The 22,165-nt window shown below is 36.5% G+C and overlaps 1 protein-coding gene across 8 annotated transcripts in view; it reads right to left on the reverse strand.

Annotated features, from left to right (window-relative positions):
- The window catches only part of gbf1 (golgi brefeldin A resistant guanine nucleotide exchange factor 1), a 97,632-nt gene that overhangs the window by 27,991 nt on the left and 47,476 nt on the right, over nt 1-22,165 (reverse strand). For 3 of the 8 annotated variants that reach the window (XM_069189079.1, XM_069189080.1, XM_069189078.1), the window contains exons 4-12: nt 20,711-20,842; nt 12,562-12,680; nt 10,632-10,740; nt 9,916-9,976; nt 7,490-7,544; nt 6,178-6,252; nt 1,450-1,612; nt 764-1,005; nt 118-286 (exon numbers count right to left, since the gene is read on the reverse strand). In XM_069189079.1, the coding sequence (XP_069045180.1) occupies nt 118-286; nt 764-1,005; nt 1,450-1,612; nt 6,178-6,252; nt 7,490-7,544; nt 9,916-9,976; nt 10,632-10,740; nt 12,562-12,680; nt 20,711-20,842 (1,125 nt within the window). Of the gene's footprint in view, nt 1-117; nt 287-763; nt 1,006-1,449; nt 1,613-3,577; nt 3,614-6,177; nt 6,253-7,489; nt 7,545-9,915; nt 9,977-10,631; nt 10,741-12,561; nt 12,681-20,710; nt 20,843-22,165 lie in introns of all 8 variants that reach the window. The other 5 variants (XM_069189081.1, XM_015346780.2, XM_015346779.2 and 2 more) reach the window with 2 other exon arrangements.

Genomic DNA, 22,165 nt, shown 5'->3' on the forward strand with positions numbered 1-22,165 from the left:
CAATGTCTTCCCTTCAATGTCTACCATTCTGGTATCAGAGTGTGAAAGACTAAGACAAAAAGAAATGTGAAAAGCTGTCTTACAGATCCAGTGATGTTTGGAGCAGCTTTCCCTCACCTTCTTTCTGAGTGGACTGGGTAAACCTCACTCCTCGAGGATTTACATAGTCCATGTCATGCACAGAGGCAGAGTCTGACTGCTCTGCTACTGAGTCTCGATCTTCTAAGACCTCAGGAATGGACTCCACTGAGGTTGACTGGGCTCGCTCCACATGAACTCCTTCCATCTGGGAAAAGAAAGGATAAAATCAAGTCCCAGCTAGAAACAGACCAGTAGCTGGATGTATTGTGGGACTGAAATAATGGTATACATTATGCCAACAGAGTGAAAGAGTTAAACTCTCTTTACCACTGATAAAGCTGCAGTCACATCGCTTATAGCTCATATAGTAACTGTTGGTGAATTCTCCTCTCTTAGAATAGTAACTCATACAAAACTAACCAAATACAATGACTCTATTAGGAAAGCTTTCCGATTGTTATTTGCTTTTTGATCAGCTGTTAAGAGTGTCTAAAAAGAGTTTATTAAAGCCCAGGAAAATTGTAAAGTTCACAGTAAAGAACTTACTGTATGACCAAGTCTTAGATTTAGATATATTAGATATTAGATATAAAAATAAGTTTAAAGACTTATTTAGGCTTCAAGTTGCGCACTTTCCATGAAAGGTGTTTCAGAAATTTATAATGCATGAAAACGTTTGTACCAGTGAGTCCCCTTGGTCCAGTTCTGCTTTCCTACTGCCCATCTCCAAAGAAGGAGTTGTTGCTGGGGTGGTGCCAGTAGAGCTGCCTTGGTCCAAGTCAGTGAGATCTTCCTTTGAAGTGGTTTTGGAGGACGTCTCCAGACCACTGTCAGTGGTAGGACTGGATATGGATGAACCAACACTGTCAGACACTGGGAGACTGGAGGTGCCTCCAGAGGACTGTTCAATAAATGGGACCCCACCTGAAATCACAAAGTCAAAAGGGCAGAATAACAGACAATAACAGTAGGACCAGGACAAGGCCATAAAAAATCTGGCAAGGGTCAAGACTAGCACTCCTTAGAATGAGGATGAGAGGAATGCCACTTCCTCAAACTGCAACAATGAAGTTAAAATTAATGTTATGCCCAAAATTATTACTAATACATGTACTGTCACAAAGCACTTTTCAAAGAGACAATAAAACAGTGAAATAAGGTAAAGAAGAACAAAAATAATATGAAAAATTAAAAACAAAGTGCATTAGGCTATCAACCATACATATACAGTAGGTCTCCATTTAACACTTTCCATTTGAAGTATTTAACCAAAGATCAAAGTGTATAAGTAGCAGAAACATTTCTGATCAAGTCACGAGACAAACAAACAGCAGAAGTGCCCTGCTGTGTGCTAGACTGGGCTCTAACCTGAGAGGCTGTTGCTGAGGGCTGCTGGGGCGCCATTGCTGGATGCAGGCTGCTGCTCAGACAGGCCAGAGGTGCCACGAACTGCATGGCGGGGGGGTCGTGGAGATCGCTTCTGCTTCTTCCACTTGGATGACTCACTCATTCCCCCTGCTCGCATCTTCAGCTACAAGCACAACAACACCCTCTTACACTACCGTCCTTCGTTAATGTACTAAACTTTAGAACATTTAGAAACAAGCAAATGCATGTGCACAACATTTTAATTGACTGCTGGGAAGCACAATTCATTATTAAGCACTTAATGCACTGCAAATGTCAGTACACTCTAAATTAGTACAAGTCTTTGACCTTCTATATGTCTACAAACTATCTTTTCACTACCTTTGCTAAGTACAATTTTTCTTTTTAGTAGTTCTCAAATACACACAAAAGAGTGGCTTTTTGTTTTTAAATAAGTGCATGAAGAAATGAGACTAAGAATAAGAAAATAGGGGAATGTCCTCTTACACTAAATATAATTAGATATACCACAATGTTATAGCATAAACCTGTACGAAGAAATTAAAAACAGTTTTTATTAAGAACCAGTAATCATCTGCTGCCCAAATCCAACATTTTAAGATCATTTGTTATACTGCATACAGTATATCTTTACATACTTTGTTAAAAAATGAAGGTTACAGGTTTCATTGGATATTATTCTGTGACCACCTTTTCCTTTTTTAAAGGATTGCAAGAGCTACTGATAAAATCATTCCTAGACAAAAAAACATTATAGATAAACTTAGGGTGTAGATCAGAAAATGAACTGAGGGCAGGGAGCTTTTTCAATTTGAAACTCATTAAAACCTAAAAATACAGGTGACTCCATCTTTTAGAAATATTTAGTCCAATTAAGTAAAATAATTAGAGGTGCAAGGAAATCCTGAGGATGTCGGTGACATATCTCCTACTATATGAAAATGACACTGTTGCTGTAAATTACAAAATCTTCAAAACACATAACATGTAAACCAATATTAACATTTGTGTACAGGTCTTAATTTAAATGTAAATTATTATAGAGCATTTATTTCTGAATGAGTTACTGTATCCCTAAACTCAATCATTCTATGAAACATGTTCCTAGGTTTTAAGAATCCCAAATGATTAACAGCTGGGATTTAATTGTAGTATGGCCACGCTGAGCCATGTGAAAATGTGACACCAGTGGTTACTGCCTTTTTTTGTTATCCTAAACTAAGGAAAGGCCTTCAAATGAACAGCAGGAAGCTTACTGTAACAAAGCACTGTGTATTTAATTTACCAGTAGGCTAACAAGCTCTACCAACCTATCAGGACTGTTAAGGTGGGCATTGTTGCTGCAGGGCATGCAACCTTCAATCTCAAATTGAAGTGCTGGGGTTTTGTGTCCACTGAGGCAGGATTTGTTTTCAGGGGCTATATAACGAAAATTAAATATTCCCCTACCCAAGTTTGAATATGCAGTTTCAACACCAACATGCAAAATGTCAGACTATCAATGGGTTAACATTCTGCATAAATACATGTATAAATAATTAATGACATGTCTCATAAATACAAAAAGATATTATTCAAAATTTCACCTGGTGCACAATTTTAATAACCTGCAATTAATTCTCAGCTATTCACAGACTGAGTGGCATCTTCAAAATATGTTCAGGAACTGCTATGGCTCCAAGCACAATTTACAATTGGATTAAAATGCTTTACACAAGGACCCATGAAGATGAGTCTTCTGGTTCAGTTTTTCTCAGTTTGGTATTTTCATGTTTATAACTAGGTTAAAGTGTTTTATGCTAGATGTATCTCAGTGATCTATTTTTTTGTTTCATTCTTTATTAGCTGTTTTACCTTTTGCAATCTGAATTTTGAAACTTTCATTTCATTTAAAATCTGAGAAGCTCAAACCATGAAACTGTAAATACATTACAATTATATAATTACCTAAACTCATAATTACAAATAAGACTGAGATTAGGTGTAACACAAATTGAATACATACATGTATGTATACATCATTCTTTGATTTAACACTATTCCTGACCTAGGGACTGATCTTTTGTTTCATTTTGAAAAAATCTGATATTTCAGTTACTTTCCTTACCTGTACACGTTTGTTTTTCCACAAGATATTGTAAGCCTCAAGAAAAAATGGCAGGTGCCAGTGATTAGTGACTACACGTTATTTAAGCACAGTGAGAGTTCTCTCAATGAAGCATGGAAACACAGCACAGCAGATGGAGGGTCAAAACAAAATACCATGCATTTTGTTCATTTTTCAAAAGAAGTTCATACACAAAGAGGTGAACTCCCAATAGTATCACACACAAATACACAGAGAAGGCATTCAGGTGAAGAGCAAGCCTGGTTACTGCGGAGGGGAGTGCTTTTCATTTCTGCGGCTGTGACACTGGGCAGTTTTCACAGAGGATTTATTACAGCCTCAGCTTGCTGCTGTTTATTTTATAAGACTCCTGCTGGGTGTGATTTATACAAGGGAGAGTTAAACATACATTAAATTAACAGGATTACCTTCAAATTAGCCTGCTTATTTTAAATTTTAAAAGTAATGCAACCGAGGACTGTCCTAAATGCCTCTTTGAGAAACCCATTATAAATTGCAAGGACTAATGAAGACATTAAAAATATTGTATTAATGTAACACATTAAAAATATTGTATCCAAACACTAAACTGTTCTAGCAATTTGTATCAATTTCTTCTTTACTAATATTAGGGGGAAATATTAGCGTTGGGGGTATTATGGCTACCTGAAAAATATATTTTTTATGTCTCAGATTCATTCATTGTTTTCAGATCCAGTGTAGCTTGCAAAGTTTCCACCATTAATAATAGTTTAATATTGAAATTATTTTTGTCCTATCACATACAAAGATCATTATAACAGTCACAAATGAGAGAAAGTCACTTGGACCTTTAACCAGTATGAACTCTAAAAAACACAGAAAACAATTAAAATGGTGGAAAATTTTTGCCAGTAAAAATAATTCAAAACTGAAATCCTGTGTCAGCTAGGTACTAGACAATCAACACAAGATAAAAAACCACCAAGAAACCAGTGATAAGTTTTTTAGGTAGCTATAATACAATTAACCGATACAATTCCTATCAGTAAGTTAGTATCTAAAATAAACCTAGGATGCATCTGTATCAAGCTACTTTTAATATGACTACCTGTTGAAGTCTTCTACTTTAAGACATTAACTGGATTATCTTATTGAATTATAATATGTCATTTAAAGAAATACCTTCTCTCTTTGGGCCGAAGCTCTCCTTTTAAGTTAAAAGTAACTTAATCTGTAGCTGTGAGTAAACGGACTAGTGGAAAACACAAACTACTTTGTCATTGAAGAATATACAAAGGAGAAACTGAGCATTAAAAGAAACTTATCAGTATGCATGCAGGTATTTTTAAAATATTAATTTTGCATATTAATTAAATGCTTTCAGTATCATTCTCAACTGAACGCTATATTCTTGACAATGTTATACATTCAATGTATAACATGCTGCGTGGGCACAAAACCAGTCCTTCATAGATGGTGTCAGTAGGGTAAGCAATGAGGTGATTTAACCTTCTTAATATCAATCCTGGCAAAAATCAAGCATGAAAACGCAGAAATGAACCAAAATGTCCATTTATCTAAAGATCGATGCCACCATGTCATCTGCACGTTGGAGACAGGACTCGGCCACTTCAGTGACAAATCAAGAATTGATCTAGACCATCCTGAAGTGCAGTGCAAACATGCAGAATGATACTGTATATTAATTGCTGTCTACAAAAGATCAAGTGATGGGGAGTTCCAAGTGTGGTGCTGGGTAGGAGTCTCTCATAAGTAAAAACTCCATGTGAAGAGTTTGATAGCAGTCAGTAACTACACAGCACTACAGCAATCAAGCCCTGGGCCATCACTTGCTGCCTATTTTGTACACATTCTGAGGTGAACCCTTTCTAGCTGGACAAAGCATGTTCTTTCTGCTGCTTGTACAACAATAACTTTGTTACAAGGTGAAAATGTGTTATGCCACAGATGCCTTACTCTCCAGACTTGAGCCCATTTGTGGGATGAGCTTGGACAACATGTTGCATCTAGGGTTAGAGATCAGTGAAAAGAAACATGCTGATCATGGCTCTACAGGAAAAGTAGGATGAATCCCACAAGATAGCATCTGCATGTACAGCTTGCATTACTTCCAACATTGGTCACACACACTGTTCACCTGTGACTTTTACAGCTGACCTTCTGTTAAAGATAAATGTTAATCAGTATTTTATGTACCAATAGTATATCTGTGTCAAGTTTGATATTTTATTGAACTAAATCTACTACAAAAAACTGTGAATTTGTTGCAGTTCTCATTTTAAGTTTCTTTTGATGTTCAGTATATAGATAAATCTCACCTCAGACAAACGATGGAGTGTGATTACACATTTTTTTAAACCTTACCACTCCAAATGTTTCATAAATTACTACAAAACAAGGCTTAAAGCGTCCTACTAAAATCCAGAGAAGAAAGGTAGAAAAGATGTCAAAATTGCACCTGAAAACTGAAATGCAACCTCAGCTTCATGCACTTTTCCCTAAAAGCCATGCTACATGGTTTATTTAAATGCACTGGAAGAGGGCAGATTGCATCTCCATTTTCTTAAGGAACTTTCAGTCATTAAAACCAGTAATACCCTCTCTAATTGATTGATGTTTTTAGGTTGCTCCGCACAAATAAGATCCCTTTTGTCGAGGACACATGAAGGAATCTGTGGAAAACAGGCAAATGTGCAGATTTAAAACAAAACAAACGGAATGTAGACAACGGAAAAATAAGCCAACTGCAAAAGCAAAATTGTGCACCATGAAAGGGAAAACGGGATACAAAGGACTTCAAGCTGCCATCAGCTGACACACAAGCCAGGGATTTGTATTTACTATATGTGTTTTACCCTTCCTAGTATACTGAATGGTCTACAGAAGTGTTTTGCTTGACATTTGTATGTTTGGTAAACTACAGATTTCCTTAAATTGTCATCTGCAATTTACTGACAGGCAATCACTATCATCTCAAGATTTATTTTTTTTCATTTCCATGAACAGGTGGGCCAATTTAGTTCAAATAATGGTGAAATCATTGAGGTCATCTCAATATCGACCCAAGCTAAATTATAGACCCCAACATATTTCTGATAAAACACGAATAACCCCTGAAAGACAATAGTGCCCTGTAAAATGGTGCTTTTAATCAAAATGTTATGGCTTCAGAAATCTCTACAGAATTTCCTTTAACATTTACACACTGCATGGTTAACACAACCTCTTTCATTGTTTCTAAAGGTTAAAGCACACTTAAAAATACCCTGAAACCAAAGCTCTGAAACCAAAGAAAATTGTCATTTACACCACCCAATATATTATGCAATTATGTGGTCTCAGAAGAGTGAAATAAACTGGCACACAGAAGCATTGGGTCTACCACAAGGTGTAGGTGAAGAAAGCAGGTTGGAGATAAACAGAACATATATAAAGGTATCTACACAGAAACTGCTAATTAAAAAGATGACTACCTCAATGGGGAAAAGACAGTGACCCTGTATGCAGAGCTCAGTCAATATAGGGCAGCAGAAACAGTTACTTAAAAAGTAGGCAACGTAGATCCCATTTCAAAGTCTCTTTGATTACTGAGTATAGTCTAATACATGCCAAACACTGTCCTTTCTTTTACATACAGCCTATACTTTTTCCTAACGCACTATTGAGTTTACTAGCTATATGTATCAGAGGCACTTATAACTGTTTCAATTGCTGGAACCTCAGTTAGAGAACAGTGAGTCTGCAGTACAAAGTTATCACAAACTAAAGCAATCCCCACAAAGCATGATTCTCACAAGATGGAATGAGAAAGGTCAGAAAAGGTCAAATCTGGGATCTGCAAGCAAATGGACCTAGGTGAGATAAAAGGATTCCGGGATCTACCAACACAAAGACTTTACTTTAACTTACCTTCTTCATATTGGTTCCTACAAAACTCTTAGCTTCCTCCTTGAACTGCGGCAACCTGAAAACAAATTAGAGTGAAGGATGAATTTAGGATAAATTGCAAATTAACTTGTGAATAATCAAGATCACAAAAATCTACCATAACATACAGTACATAACTCAATCTTCATTTTTTACACTTTAAGTGTCTTTCAGCATTGACTTGTCCAAATGGAGTAAAAAAGTACTGATCAACACAGCAGTCCTATTAAAACAATATACTAAATACCAACTGTAATAAAAAATAATATAAATAATGAAATAATTACCTCTTATAAAAATTCTAGATTTTTATAAACAAATTAAAAATTCCCATTGGCCCTTACCAATCATGGCCTCCTAATAATCCCCATCTATGAATTGGCTACATTACTCTGCTCTCCTCCCCACTGATAGTTGATGTGTGGTGAGCGTTCTGGCGCACTATGGCTGCCATCGCATCATCCAGGTGGGGCTGCACATTGGTGGTGGTGGAGGGGAGTCCCTATTACCTGTAAAGCGCTTTGAGTGGAGTGTCCAGAAAAGCGCTATATAAGTGTAAGCAATTATTAATTATTATTATTAAATTACTACCTTTAGTTGTAAATGACATACTACAGTAAAAGTAGTTCAGGTGGGTAGCTGCGTGAGCATGCGTAGGCTGCAAAGGAACAAGTAAAGGTTTATTCCATGTTGAAAAGAGAAGAAAGAAAACGCAACGTTTAGGCTGTGGAGCCTTCTTTGGGTGTGAAGCCCCGAAGAAGGCTCCACAGCCAAAATGTTGCATTTTCTTTCTTCTCTTTTTTGACCATGGAATAAATCTATTACTTGTTCCTTTACTACTATAAAATCTTGTTTCGTTGAAATTGGTTAATGTGCAACTCCACATTAATCTCATGGTGTCAAGCAAGCTTGTTTATTAGATGATCTGTAGGCTAAACAGATTAACATTCTTAATACCTGCACAGGCAATTTAAGCCTACTTTTGACTGTTTGAGTAGATCCAGGACTTATTATATTGAGCCTGTTGCTGCCAAAAGCTTCTAAAACTCATTAGAGCGCTACACTGAGGGATAGTAGCCAGCAAACAATGACAACGTGTTAAAGCCTTAATGAGTATGTGACTGTAGTTGGTTGGGTCTCTCTTTGAAAAGGGTATAACAGCACAAAGACATAGCAATCTGGTGATTTTCTAGACAATCCTTACAAAGCTGAAATGAGTTTGAATATCACATATAATTTTGCAAAAGAAATTATATTAGTAGGGACTAAAGTAATCAATTTCTGCAACTAAGATCAATCAAAAATGTATTTTTATCAAAATATTTTACCATTTCAACAACACAAAACATTATACTGATGGAAAAACATAACTTAATAGACAGGAAAGAGAACTTGAGCAGAATGTGAGCAAAAATCTATAAGAAATGCAACAAGTAATAAACCTGGGTATAAAAAATAATTTGTTTACAATTTTTGGAGGCTTGTGTGTAGCAAAACATGAGGGCTGGAATTTCTACATACTGTATGTCCAAATAATCACTAGAAACTCTGCGGCAAGTTTAATATACACAAATCCATTGGTCTGTAAGAAAAACAGTTTTTAAATTACTTAGGCAGTGTTTCTCATTTTTGAAGCAGAGACCTCCTCATCGAGGAGCCCTTAGGCTAAAAACAAAACGATGGAAGAAAGGATCTTGAATTCACTCATTTCAATTGTCCCTCTTTGCAATTTCCCCACAGGGACTGGTCAGCAGTACTCCAGGCACGGGACCGAGGGTTGAGAAACATGGTACCAGCGCATTCTTTACTGAATTAGTCAGAGCACAACAAACCAGTTATAAGGCAACACTTAAGTTCTCCTGGTTGGCCAGGCAATTGTATTTAAACCATGATCAAAATATGAAGTTTGCAAACAATAAATCACTCATACTGTTTAAGATGACAAATGCCCCACTTACAAGAAAGTTTCAGCCAAAAGTTTTGAAAGCAATGCAGTTAATTGTTAATAGAAAGGAATATACTATCACTGTTTCATCTTTCAACGTGAATCTGATAGGTTCCCAACTTTAGCCAGCAGCAATGACATTCTATTTGTCATTTTCAATAGCTTGGCTCCCCTTTCACAGAAGCCCCTGCAAACACCAGTTTGGTGTAATTTACATTTCCATTCCCCGACCTGACCAGTGACCTAATGATTAAAAGCTGATTTTAGAATGAACACTTTCTTTTCGCTGTGATGACTACGTAGGAAGTCAACTGCAATTCTCTTAATTGAATTCCTGGCAAACAACATTCTAGGAGCTAATTAAAAATACCTAGTTTCCTGTTATTAGAGTTGCAGAATATTTCCCTTTCAACTAAGCCTCTAGTTTACACTCTGAAAACAGGTTAATGCGATCATGTCATACCTTGAAAACAGCAGCTGTACCATGTCTACCAGAGTGTGCTCGGCAGATTTCCTCAATAACTCTGAGGAGAAGAAAAACAAATAACACAGGTGCCATTAAACCACATGATATTATCAAGAGAGGGTCTTGCTGGTGGACCTCCCTCTGAGTTATGTTTACCAAGGATTAAGCAGAATTTATTAAACCTCTCAAAATTAAAGGTGGCAGTAGCAGCAACCCCCCTGAACTGAAGCAAGAGAGGGGTACTTGAGAGCAATCACTGCCAATAAGGAGCCATGGAATGGGGAAAAAGTGCAAACGTCAAGAGAATATCAATACAGGCAATGCAAGCCACTCATTTACTCTCCTTTTGTGTTTTTTCAGACGGCTACAGACATTTCTATTTTGCACAAACAACACTGACAGGATTTTTAAACAAAGGGATTCTTTAACCAGCATCACGAACAATCATGTAAATAAAAGCAGTTCTGTCACATTCCACTACAGACTTTAGTCTTTCAAAATTCAAAGTGTAATAGGAGAATGAAATTATAACTTCAGGGTATTCAAACTTGTTGCTAGTACAGGTGAATTACATGTTAATTAAATCAGAATTTATAACATTTCCATATGGAATTTATAGCTAACATATGAAATTAACATTTAATTGTTGTGTTTTTCTGGTTTTTGAACAAACCAAAAATCTTGAAGTTGACGTAGGTGTGAAGGAAGCTTACCACTAAGTCTCATTTCAAAGCAGATACGGAAACAGGACTGCATGATCTCACAGACGGATTCATTGGTGAGGTGGGCTCCAACAGGGGTGAGCAACAGTGTCCTTAGTACCTGTCACATTGAAAATAAAAGTTAGGAACTGAAATTTACAATTTAACGATACCCAACTCCTCAACATACAGATATCATTATTATGCACAGCCCAAAAAAAGATGGGCATGGAATAGATTTCCAGGCAAGTTACAAGATGTATAATTTAAAAAAAGCAGAATCCATGGTGAAGGAAACATCCCTAAAACACATGTACACAGTTCAACCATCCAGGCCTAGATATTCTATACCACAATCCCCATCCCGCAATGGAGAGGCATGGCAAACACAAGTCATGAAGGCCATGTTTACGTAACCTGCTCATAACCGTTTGCGGATGGATTCCTGGGTTGCTAAGCAATGCTCTTGCTGTTACAGCTGTCATATGAAGGCGATAATGGAGCCGACCCTGGTCTGGGCACTGCTACATGTGGAGGTGCTGAACATGCCCTACCACACTGACGCTATGACTGGCATAGTAACGTCTCTCAGACAACAGTGTTCCTGCGACATCTGAAGCGGTACACAACAGCTGTTGGCACACTGCGGCACATTCCAATGAATAATCTGAGTCTACACTGACATGTGCAATTTAGAGAATTTGTGACATCATGCTTCAACTCTTTCAATGAGAAAAAAAAGAAATAAAAGGTATTCCTAAATTTGCTGTTATTATTAGTGCATGTTTTCTTTTTTGAGGCTATATATAAATTCCTTTTGGAAACATTTCATTGTAGTTTTAAAGGTGCAGTTCTAAAAACTCAAATTATTCATTCAAAACTGTAAACTATGATAGTAAAAATGAATTAAAAAAAAAGAAAACTATATTTGAAAAGGAAAGCATATTTGATTAATATGCTACTGTATCTTTTTTAACCAGCTTAGACAATATCGTTGCCTTGGGAAACTAGTTATCTACGTCATGCGTATTAACAGTACTGTAACAAGTTTATTTGCATTGTGGTCTCATAATGCCAAACAAAATAGATACATAAAGCTGGAAACTCAAAACATTAGCCATGAGAAAAAAAATACCCAACATCCCAGGTGTATCAGGTGTATTTACTGGGAGGGCCCAACTGGCAGACCTACAGTAAGTTGGATTATCTTCTATAATGTAGTTTTGTTTAAGGGCTAAAAGAGCTAAGCATTTTAGTCTTGAACAAAGAAAACTATGAAAGCACTGATCAAAGTATTCATAATCCTAAAAGGCATTGACAAAGTTAACCAAGTCTAGTGTAAAACACAAACTAGAGGTCAAAAGTAGAAACTTTGTAGAGGTGAATTAAAATCTAAGAAGGAACTTTCACACTAACACTTCCTGTACATTAAGACAGGAGGGGTTATGAAGCAGGTCAACCAGCCATGTTATTGGAGCTAAATTATTTTCGGGCTTTCAAGGCTGAATGATGTCCTTGGATCAATTAGCAACCAAATGACCTCTCATGTGTAATCTTTCTTATGTTTTAATTCCTAAAGTGGATAAATGTTGCAGTGTTTGTACACATGTAGAATAAATTAAGCTACTGGACTTCACGTAACAGAAGTGAAATTGTTATGATAAAGGCTATATAAATCAAATCTAGCCTAAATGCTTTCATCAGAAATCCAGTTCTACATCTATTCTCTATTCTGTAAACTCATGAAGTCATAGATAAGCATCATTATGTGTGGAAAAATAGTTTTTCCTTAATTTTACACTCCACTGGCCTTTGGATTGATTAAGAAAAGACTGCACCTGAAGTTATTACTAATTAAACTAAAGGACATGGTACAGGCCTGAAATGAGCTAGCACAAAACTGAATTGCCAACTCAGTAGCAGATCCGGAAAAGCCCAGTACCTGTAAGATTTTCATAAGAACCACTTCATCACTGGCAGGGTCAGTCCCCACAAACCGAGCATGTGTCACAGCATCAGCCATGTTCTCAATTCCTTCAGCTGCCCCCTCATGACTCGAGTCTGCAGAAAGACAAAAACATGGCTTACAAGAATGTCCACACTCTATGGTACATCCCTTTTGTTCTGTGTGAACCTGAACATTAGAAACTGACAGGAAACAAACCCAAACACAATCAGATATCTTTCCCTGCTCCTCATAAACCTTTCCTCTTGCATATGACTTTTATTATGTTTACTGATATGTACTTTGGCTTCTAAGTACATCAAACAGGCATACTAAAATGGTCCTATTTCCCCTTACTGGAAACAACCAAACAATGCTTCCACTTATGGGCTATAAGATGTTTTCAATTTACTTTTTTAAAGAGAGTGAAATACATTAAAAAATACTAAGACCCTGAGAGACTACCACATTAAAATGTTGACCAACAAGCTAAAACATTTCAATACCTAGTTTTTAACAGTCAGTTATTAATGTAATATAACTATTTCTCCGATTACAGAACAAACAAGAAAAATGAATACCAACAATAGGTTTAGCATCACAGCTGAATTATGTGTTAAAGCAGTATAATAACTGAATGAAATGAACTGAATGAGGGACAAACCTATATTATCTGTACAAAGATACAAATATCTAGTTTACTGTAAACACACAAAATTGAACCTCAACCATTTTATAAAAGGTGTTTTCAAAGATGTTAAGTACAGAGTTAAGAGCCTTAACTCTCAGTAAATCAGATGTTGTATACTGCTTCCAAAATTGTGACCTATAGTCTACATTTATTCCTATTATCAAATTGCAATGATCCTTCAAAGCCTCCCTGCATGAAAACTAATCACAAAATGTGCCCTTTTGTAGGAAGTCTGGCAAATTGGCTGCCTAGGCAACTAGGCCCGTGTTTTGAAATCTGAGCCTGGGCAGATACCAGAATGGAGTCAGCTTGTTTTTCTTCCACGTTACTTAAGAACCATTTCATTAACTAAGAAGCTTGGAACGCAAGGAAAGAGGACCCAAGTTGCAGAGTGAAACGTTCAAATAGCTGCTGTTTGCTGTTTAGGCTGTGATGGTTATTCAAGTAGCCTGATTGACTAAAAAGTCTTTGGGATTTAACATCAATTCTGCATGTTGTTCACAAGAAGTGAGGATGATCAGGCTTAAAAAATATATGCTAATCATTTCATGTCAAATGACTGACCACAGATCAGAACTTCCAGGGCTTAAGAAAGAGACAAACCTGGAAAATTTTGAAAGCTGCTTGTCTCCACTGAAAATAGAGAAATTGTGTGTCCAGTAGTATATCAAAGTGACATAAAACACTAATCCCTTTTTGGGATAAAGGCTCAGGTGCATAACAGCTGTCTTAATGTAGAACATGGAGAAAAAAACTTAAACTATCCATTATTTGGATCTTTAAGCAAGTTTTATTGCGCCTTTTAAACCAGATTAATTTAGGAGACATTTTAGAAAGAAAATACCACCCCAACTGAAACTATTAATGTTTAGTAACATAGCCAATACACTGATTTCTTTTACCTGAAATTCATTTACAAAAAAATGGAAAATTATTTTAAGATGAAACTGCTACACAAAAAAAAACATAACACTATATGGCTTTTTTTAATTTCTTCAATAAACTGGTCTTGTTTCAGAGTAAAAGTTTTGATGCCTGTCAGAGTGACATCTGTGGAGGAAATCACTTTGTCAGCAGACTTCAGGCCGAAGATTTGGTGGAATTTGCCATCGCACAATTAACTGGGAAGTTTTAGCAGACCCCCCAGCACGTTAAGGGTCATGCACATTACATACAAAAATCTAACTGAAAAAAGAAAGCAAAAACCAAATACCAGAAGTAAAGACCGGGCTTTACTTCAAATAAAGGAACACACAACACAGCACCCCAGGCAACATTGCTTCCATTTAAGCCTAAAGCAGGATATTAACAGCTGTGTCAAGTAATCCTCTTTATAACTGAAACCTTCTCAAGACATCTTCCTCATTGTGTTTTGTCCATTTACTGACACCATTGTTTCAACTACAGTGCCCGAAAAAGGTTCAAAGTAAAGTAGTCTTTCAAAATGAATCAATAATAATAATATATTTTTTAATTGCTCTAAAAGTACAGAACATTTTTTTCATTTTCCTTTCATGTATTATTTGTCAAACATCCTATTATGTGTTTGAAGAAATTCTTTGGTGTTTTATCAACAGATTTGTATCAAGCATTGAGCAGAACTGAAATGGAATAAACACAACACTCCCATTCTTAAAAATTCCAAATAAGCATTGCCCTTGTTACTAAGAGCAGTCCTGTCTATGGAGAGAGGGGATACCATTTCCCCTTAAAAACCTCAACCCTGGACTGCAGCAGTGATTTCACAGGAGTCGAGCACCCCCTCCCCCCCAAACCTGGATCATCAGTGGCTTATTGGGGGACCACATCCCCCAGCCTGACTGGCCGTGTCCTCCCCTTTTTACATCTTGAGCACCAACACGATCTTTTACTGTGGTAAGTGTTAACGGTTAAGCCCCTATTCCAATTTATTTTGAATACAATATTTTTGGAAATGGATTAAGGGAATATTCGCCGACAGTATGATCACACCTCTGTAACCTGAAAATGACCAGAGAATGACTGAACAAAACTGGTTCTGAGTTTTCAAAAGAGATGATCAGCTGGTTTCACACTATATATTGAGACTAATCAAGAATATCTGACCACATCAAGACCAATAAAAATCTTTTACAATCTGTTCTTTAACACACTTTCTTTGTTTGAACTCTACAGTGAAAACTGATCAAGAGACTCACTCACACACTTCAATAATTGAACAACACAAGAGTCAGGTCAGCAGGTGTCTCCAGAATTCAGCCCCAAGCTACTAATAGCAGAGCTCATCTCTGTACGTCACCTCTGTAGCCTAACTACTCACTGTGTAATCAATTTTCTAAATAGGATTTAATTACATATATAGATTGGAACCGATCCATTTAGCTCTAAGCTTTAATTGTAAAAGTGGGACATTTACACTAAAGAAAATTCAATTGTATTTTATGCCTGGAAGATTTTCAAAAACCCATTCAATCATAACATGCCCTAAAATTAACATCTTCTAGGTATTCACCCACTGCATGAAAGTGAAGTGAGAAAGATTAACTTTTTTTAGTAGACACAATAAGACCCATCATACACCTGACAAGTAAATTGCAGGATTAATATCAATAAAGAGCTCAAAGGTTTTTGCTAGCATGTATTTTGTACACAATACTCAACTGTGTGCTGAGCACATCCTGTCAAAGTCACTGTGAGAAAAGGTATACCCTTTATCAACCTTCTTCTTGCTTTTATTGTAAGGTCCAAATATTGAAGCAATTCTAACCATTAGAAGAAAAAAATATCTATTCAAAACATTCTCTTGCTAAATTCAGACATGCTCAGACACATGACCTTGCACTTTAATGCCTTCTTTTGTTATCTGAAAGTTCAAATAGAAGTCCAATTTTTCCCTCTGATTTAAAAGAACTGAATGAGTAATCCTTGTACCTCTTGATAGCCTTCTTGATTATGCAGTGACTGTGCAATAGTAACATCAATGACAAAAAACATCAAAACAATAACCCCAAAAAAACTACACGCATTAAAAAACAATGAAAAACAATAATTAATAATAATAATTGATTACGCTCATTACACTTATACAGCGCTTTTCTGGACACTCCACTCAAAGCGCTTTACAGGACTCCTGTAATGGGGACTCCCCTCCACCCCACCTGGATGATGTGACTGCAGCCATAGTGCGCCAGAACGCTCCCCACACATCAGCTATTAGTGGGGAGGAAAGCAGAGTAATGTAGCCAATTCATAGATGGGGATTATTAGGAGGCCATGATTGGTAAGGGCCAATGGGAATTTTTAATTACATTACATGTAATTTTAATTACATTTTTACGCCCCTAAAACTATGAAAAGCCTACTGAACTCTTGTAACAAATACAAAATGGTGAACAGCACTCAAAATACATTGGTGTCTGTTATTGTCTAATTCTTACATTTGCTCAAGGACAGGAATATCCATCCATAGCACTTAAAGAGGTACAGGTGCTGGTATTTTCATTTCAAATTATTTGAAAACTACATAGCTGCAAATCAGCTGCTTAAGTGGTCAAAACAAAATTGTTCCAAGCATTTAGACATCCTCTCTCTCCAGGACAAGGGTTCCCCAGTACTGTTTGAGGAGACTGATTATTCTTTTAATTGAACTGACTAAGCAGAAGAACTGTTGCCAATTCACATAGTTTGCTTAGCTGTTAAGGAGTAACAAGTTAGTTAAGTGAATTATGTAAGCAGTTAATTAATGTGAGTTTCGCAGAAGTTTCACAGCATGCAGACATTTTGCTCTATTTAATATTTCGATCAATTCTACCGTGCACATGTAGAAATTCAAATTGTACAATATTTTACTGTTATTCAAATTGTAAGCGGGAAAAAACATCCTTTCAATCACCATAAATGCCCCCTACCTGGAAGACAAAAAGTAACATCAGAAAACTATAAAGCTGGCACTATAAAACTGAACCCATGACGCAGAGTAAGGGAAAACTGCTCACTTTTGCCATGTGATTGCTGAGAGCTACAACACATGAGCAGGCGTGCTTATCATAGAATTGGCAAGTGCTTACAGGAAAATCCATTACCCAGTGTACCCAGCCACAAAGATCCGATTCCATCACCAAATACAGGTACTTACAGTATAGATGTAGCTTTGCAGACAGTAACAGAGCTGGCTGATGAAGAGAAGAATGCTTTGCAGCTCAGCTGTTCAAGTTGAATGGAGAGCATATCACTCTAAACCTCCAATGCTGTTGCTTAGTGAAGGGATACAAACGATAGGATATGTCCAAATTGCCCTCCACACCACAGAAAAGGACAGACTTTTTCCCTGACATGCTGTTATAATAACAGATTTCAAAAGCGACCTCAAAATTGACATTTAGTGCATAAAAGAATGACATGCTATACATTATGGGGACTCAAGGCACTCAACATTAATTTCTTACAAGAAATGTCTTTCTTATTACATCCAGGTGAATCCATTTTACATTTACTGAATGCTGATTTTAACTGTTATAGTTCTTAGGCACATAAACCACTTTACTATAGTGCAAGTGATCTGTAAACTTGTTTAATGATTAATTTACAGGAAGTGTTTGTCAGCAGATGGCAGTATTTGACAGCAGCTGAGTTTACTACTCCAGTACTCTTATTTAACACCCAAAAGAAAACAAGGCCAGTTCCCCTTACCATTACTGATGAAAGTCGGTCTTTGATAAAGTTTCAAAATTCATCACATTCTGCTTGATCTGGATATCCCCTACGAAAGGACATCCTTTTTGATTTGTAACTCATAAAATGTTGTCTTCACTTTCACACTATCTTAATTCAATCCCAACTGTCAGTCCTGGTTAACGTAGCAATAGATAATACCTGATGAATAATAGATCAAACCTGATTAATAAACAGGTCTGCGTTCCAATATGAGAGAAGTGTAATGGAGACAGTACAGTCACCATGAAACACCAATGAGGGCACTGAAAACAGACCATTTGCACATAAATACCGTGCTGAGTGTTTCTTACACTGTGGGATTTCACAGACGATCTATCAGAAATCTTTTGGGCACTTTAGGTGCCTGAAATTATATCAGGTATCTTTTCCAATGGGCATCTGGGACATAAAAGATAAAAGCTTGCTTAACTTTCCATAAGAGTGAACTAAATTGTTCTGCAGTCAGCAAGACTGCCTGTGAATAAAATATTTGCGTATAATCAATGCAGGGTTATGTCCACTTGCTAGAATGTTCTTCATAACATGACTCAATAGAAGACAGTTCCACTTTCAAAAATTCCTGAGTACAACACTTTCAAGACTATTACGTTAGAAAAAATCTGGATCTATTAAAAAATGTCACCTTATTAATGGGACTGAATATTTAGCTTCCTTAAAATATCTGAACTATTAATACATTTTACATTAACAGATAATGGCACTGACAGGAACAACAAAACTGTGTGTCAGGCACTAGAAGTGGGATACTTTATATCCAATAAATACACTGTTAGTCTAATGTCTAACAATAACAATTGCAGTTACTGTAAATATTGAATTGTGAACCAAAAGTTCCAAAAAATACAAAGCCGTCTTCTCAAAAGCTAAAAAAGTGAGTGCTTGGCTTACTTATACTGTTTAAACATGCTTTTAATTAACATCTTGTTGATACATGTGTAATCTTAATCTGTCCTTTCTAAATTCAAGTAGTCAAAAAAAGTTTACATTCTGTACCAAGAAAATTAAATTCAAACAAAATCCTTACAACTTTTAACTATACTTACTGTGGACCACTCCATTACCATAAACTAAACCTTCAAGTTTACATTACATGTGTACATTATAGGAGCCATGGAAATCAATACACCTGTTTCTTTTCCTGCATCATTTCTAATCATTCATATAACAGCTTGCTGTGTGTTAGTGAAAATAAATTGTCATTTATTCTCATATAAACAGCTAATCCATGTTAACCATATGACATTTTTATCACATGATACTGCTTACATTGCAGCAGGCAGACCTGCACGAAGTGCAGTAACGTGTGGGAGAAAGAGTCCTACTCACATTGCTGTTCTTGTGCTCTATTTACCTTGCATACCACATCCAAAAAATTAAAGCCATTTATTTAACCTCAGAAAAGTGTGGCATTTGCTTATATTCAATACAAAGTATACTGTCGTGTAAAGTACAAGTTTACTGTAAAACAAACATACACTCAATTCTGTAGTGAGCTTAATTCCATGTGTAACATCTTTTCATACTTTGAGAAATTGGCAATATAATTATTTTTGCAGATACAGTATTTTACAGGGGGTTGTTGAACTTGTTTCTATGGTGACATTCCTTTTAAACCTTCTTTATATGGTGTCGTGAATTTCTGGGATTAGGAAGGTGCTATTCAGACAGAAAGCTCTATATTTTTGAACATTTGGTAAAATGTAATTTCTAAAGATGTAACATTTCTCAAAGTTACAAATTAACATACTACATAATATGCATTTATTGTGATTTAACATAAAGCACAATAAATGCTATGACTTAAATAGGTTTATTTTTAACAGTAGCACCAGCATTGACATGATATGATGTATTTTATATTGGAAGTACTGTAAAGTAAATTTCTGCCCTTCTTTTGTATGTACTATTCAGACTGATGTTTGTTCGAGTAGAATTTGCTTACAGTGGTTTAATTTGAATATCTTCTGACTGCTTCAGACATTCATACTAATTAATATTGAAATTTCAGGAGTGAAACCAGAAGGAAACTATTACCCAGCCTATACTACCTATAATAATACAGATATACTTGTGAGTTTACAACTTTGTATTATTTCTTTCATCTTTCACGATGGGTTTCGTCAAAGGTCCTTGGACCAAGCAAATCTGAGTGGCTCAGCTTGCCCATAGAGTGCACAGGCTGAGCTCTGTGATCCAGGCACAGCGGATCTCAGCTTGGGTCATGTCACTTGCTGACTGTGACCAGGAGTCAGCAAGCAGTGGTGAACAATTAACTAAATGTCACAGAGGGCAGTGTGGGATTACTTGACCAGGCCTTGCCCAGCTCCCTGCGAATACAGAAACCTCTCCAGCCACCTGGGTGCTTGCAGGTTTGCAGAGTTATCAGTGAGGGACGCACCTCTCCTCCAATCAGCGCTGACCCTCCACTGTGGGGCTACGTTGCCTGCACTGTGTTAAAATGGTTCAGCAGTGGGGAGGTGTCTGCCTACACCTCTTCATTCAAGCCTGTCGGCAGTGACAGGATTTATTGCTGTGAGCAGAAATATGAAAAACACATCATCAGCTACTCAAAACCAAAAAATATAGAACGTGGAAAAGTCAACAAGTATCTGAAATTCAGAATATGAACATCTTTAAACTACATACTTACCACCTTGTCTCGAATAACCTGTTTTTTGGAGCAATAGAAAGAATTTAAACAAAGCCGCTAATGATCAATTTCTACCTAGTCAATTTCTTTACCTATGAGGCCGTACGACAGGAACTTGTTGACCGATGTCAGTGCCAGTCCAGTGATGGGTCCTGTAGTGTCTTCTGATCGCACCACCTCCAGGAAAGGCCGTAGAAATACATTGGGCTCTATGTCAGACAGCTCTGTAATGAAACAAATTATTATTAAACCTCTCTAAGATTTCCAGTAGCCGGATATTTATATTGATTTATATATATATGGCTGAGATTTAAAAAAAAAAACTTTCTAAATTGCTACTTATCCTCACTCACCAATACAACTCCCACACTATTTACATAAAAAATCATATCTGTAACTATAGCTTTTAAGATATATGATGTCTATATGCTTCTTCTCACAGCACTTGAAACTGACACTAAGGCTTTCACTTTGGTCCAAAGGCCTGACCAGGAAGGACTCCATTCACCCTGTCCCAGATAACACTCAGCCATTTGAGTGTTGTCACATCAGAGTTCATTCACACAGTCGATGAAAATGTAACCAGGATTTAAACCAGCAGATTCTCCCTTACAAAGATCATCATGCAAACCTTTAACCCCAAACATCTATGAAACATGTTGCTGTTAAAACTGAAAACTGAGGATCTTAAGAAAGCAAGGCAAACTGTTCCAATGAAAACCAAGCTTGATTGGTTTTGAACCAAACTATCCAGGTGGATGCTGCACATTGGTGGTGGTGGAGGGGAGTCCCCATTACCTCTAAAGCGCTTTGAGTGGAGTGTTCAGAAAAGCGCTATATAAGTGTAAGCAATTATTATTATTATTATTATTATTATTATTATTAGCAGAAATGAAACAAGTGAACACTTGGCAGTCACCTCATCTCTCACACTAATGCCACAAACAATTCTTAACAATGGTGAGAAAACAATAGCCGTTACTGAAAGAGCACCAAGTGTGCTTCATGTGTTATATATTGTAGGGATGCTGTGTTGTATGCTAGGTACTTACAGTATTATATTTGCATTGCATAAACATTTAAATCAAGTTTCTCTTTGTTACCTGCCATTTTTACAAGAAATCTTCCATATGGAGACCAGTCTGTTGTAATAGGCACAGTCTGAATATTTAGTCTTTTTTATACATTTAGAGTGGTTTTATGGAAAAAAAAGAAATTCATTAAAAGAAGAATACTATAATTATGGTACGAAATGCATTGGGTAAATAGCTCCACAACTGAGACAAAAAAAGTTTAAATTGATAGTGAAATGCTATTTTACTTCATAACAATCTGGTATTCAAATGACTATCTGCACAATTTCCAAAAACACCCAAGGTTACTGGACTAGAATAAGTCAAATTTTATAGGTTTGACACCATACTTTAAACGCCAGGTAAGATAAATGTATAATCCTGAAACTATATAAAGAATATTACTTCTACAAAAAAAAACATTGTATGTATTGCTGTTATAACATTTCAAGATGCAAGTAAGGATATATTTAG

This window comes from Lepisosteus oculatus, chromosome 4, assembly GCF_040954835.1.
Source record: "Lepisosteus oculatus isolate fLepOcu1 chromosome 4, fLepOcu1.hap2, whole genome shotgun sequence".
Taxonomy (NCBI): domain Eukaryota; kingdom Metazoa; phylum Chordata; class Actinopteri; order Semionotiformes; family Lepisosteidae; genus Lepisosteus; species Lepisosteus oculatus.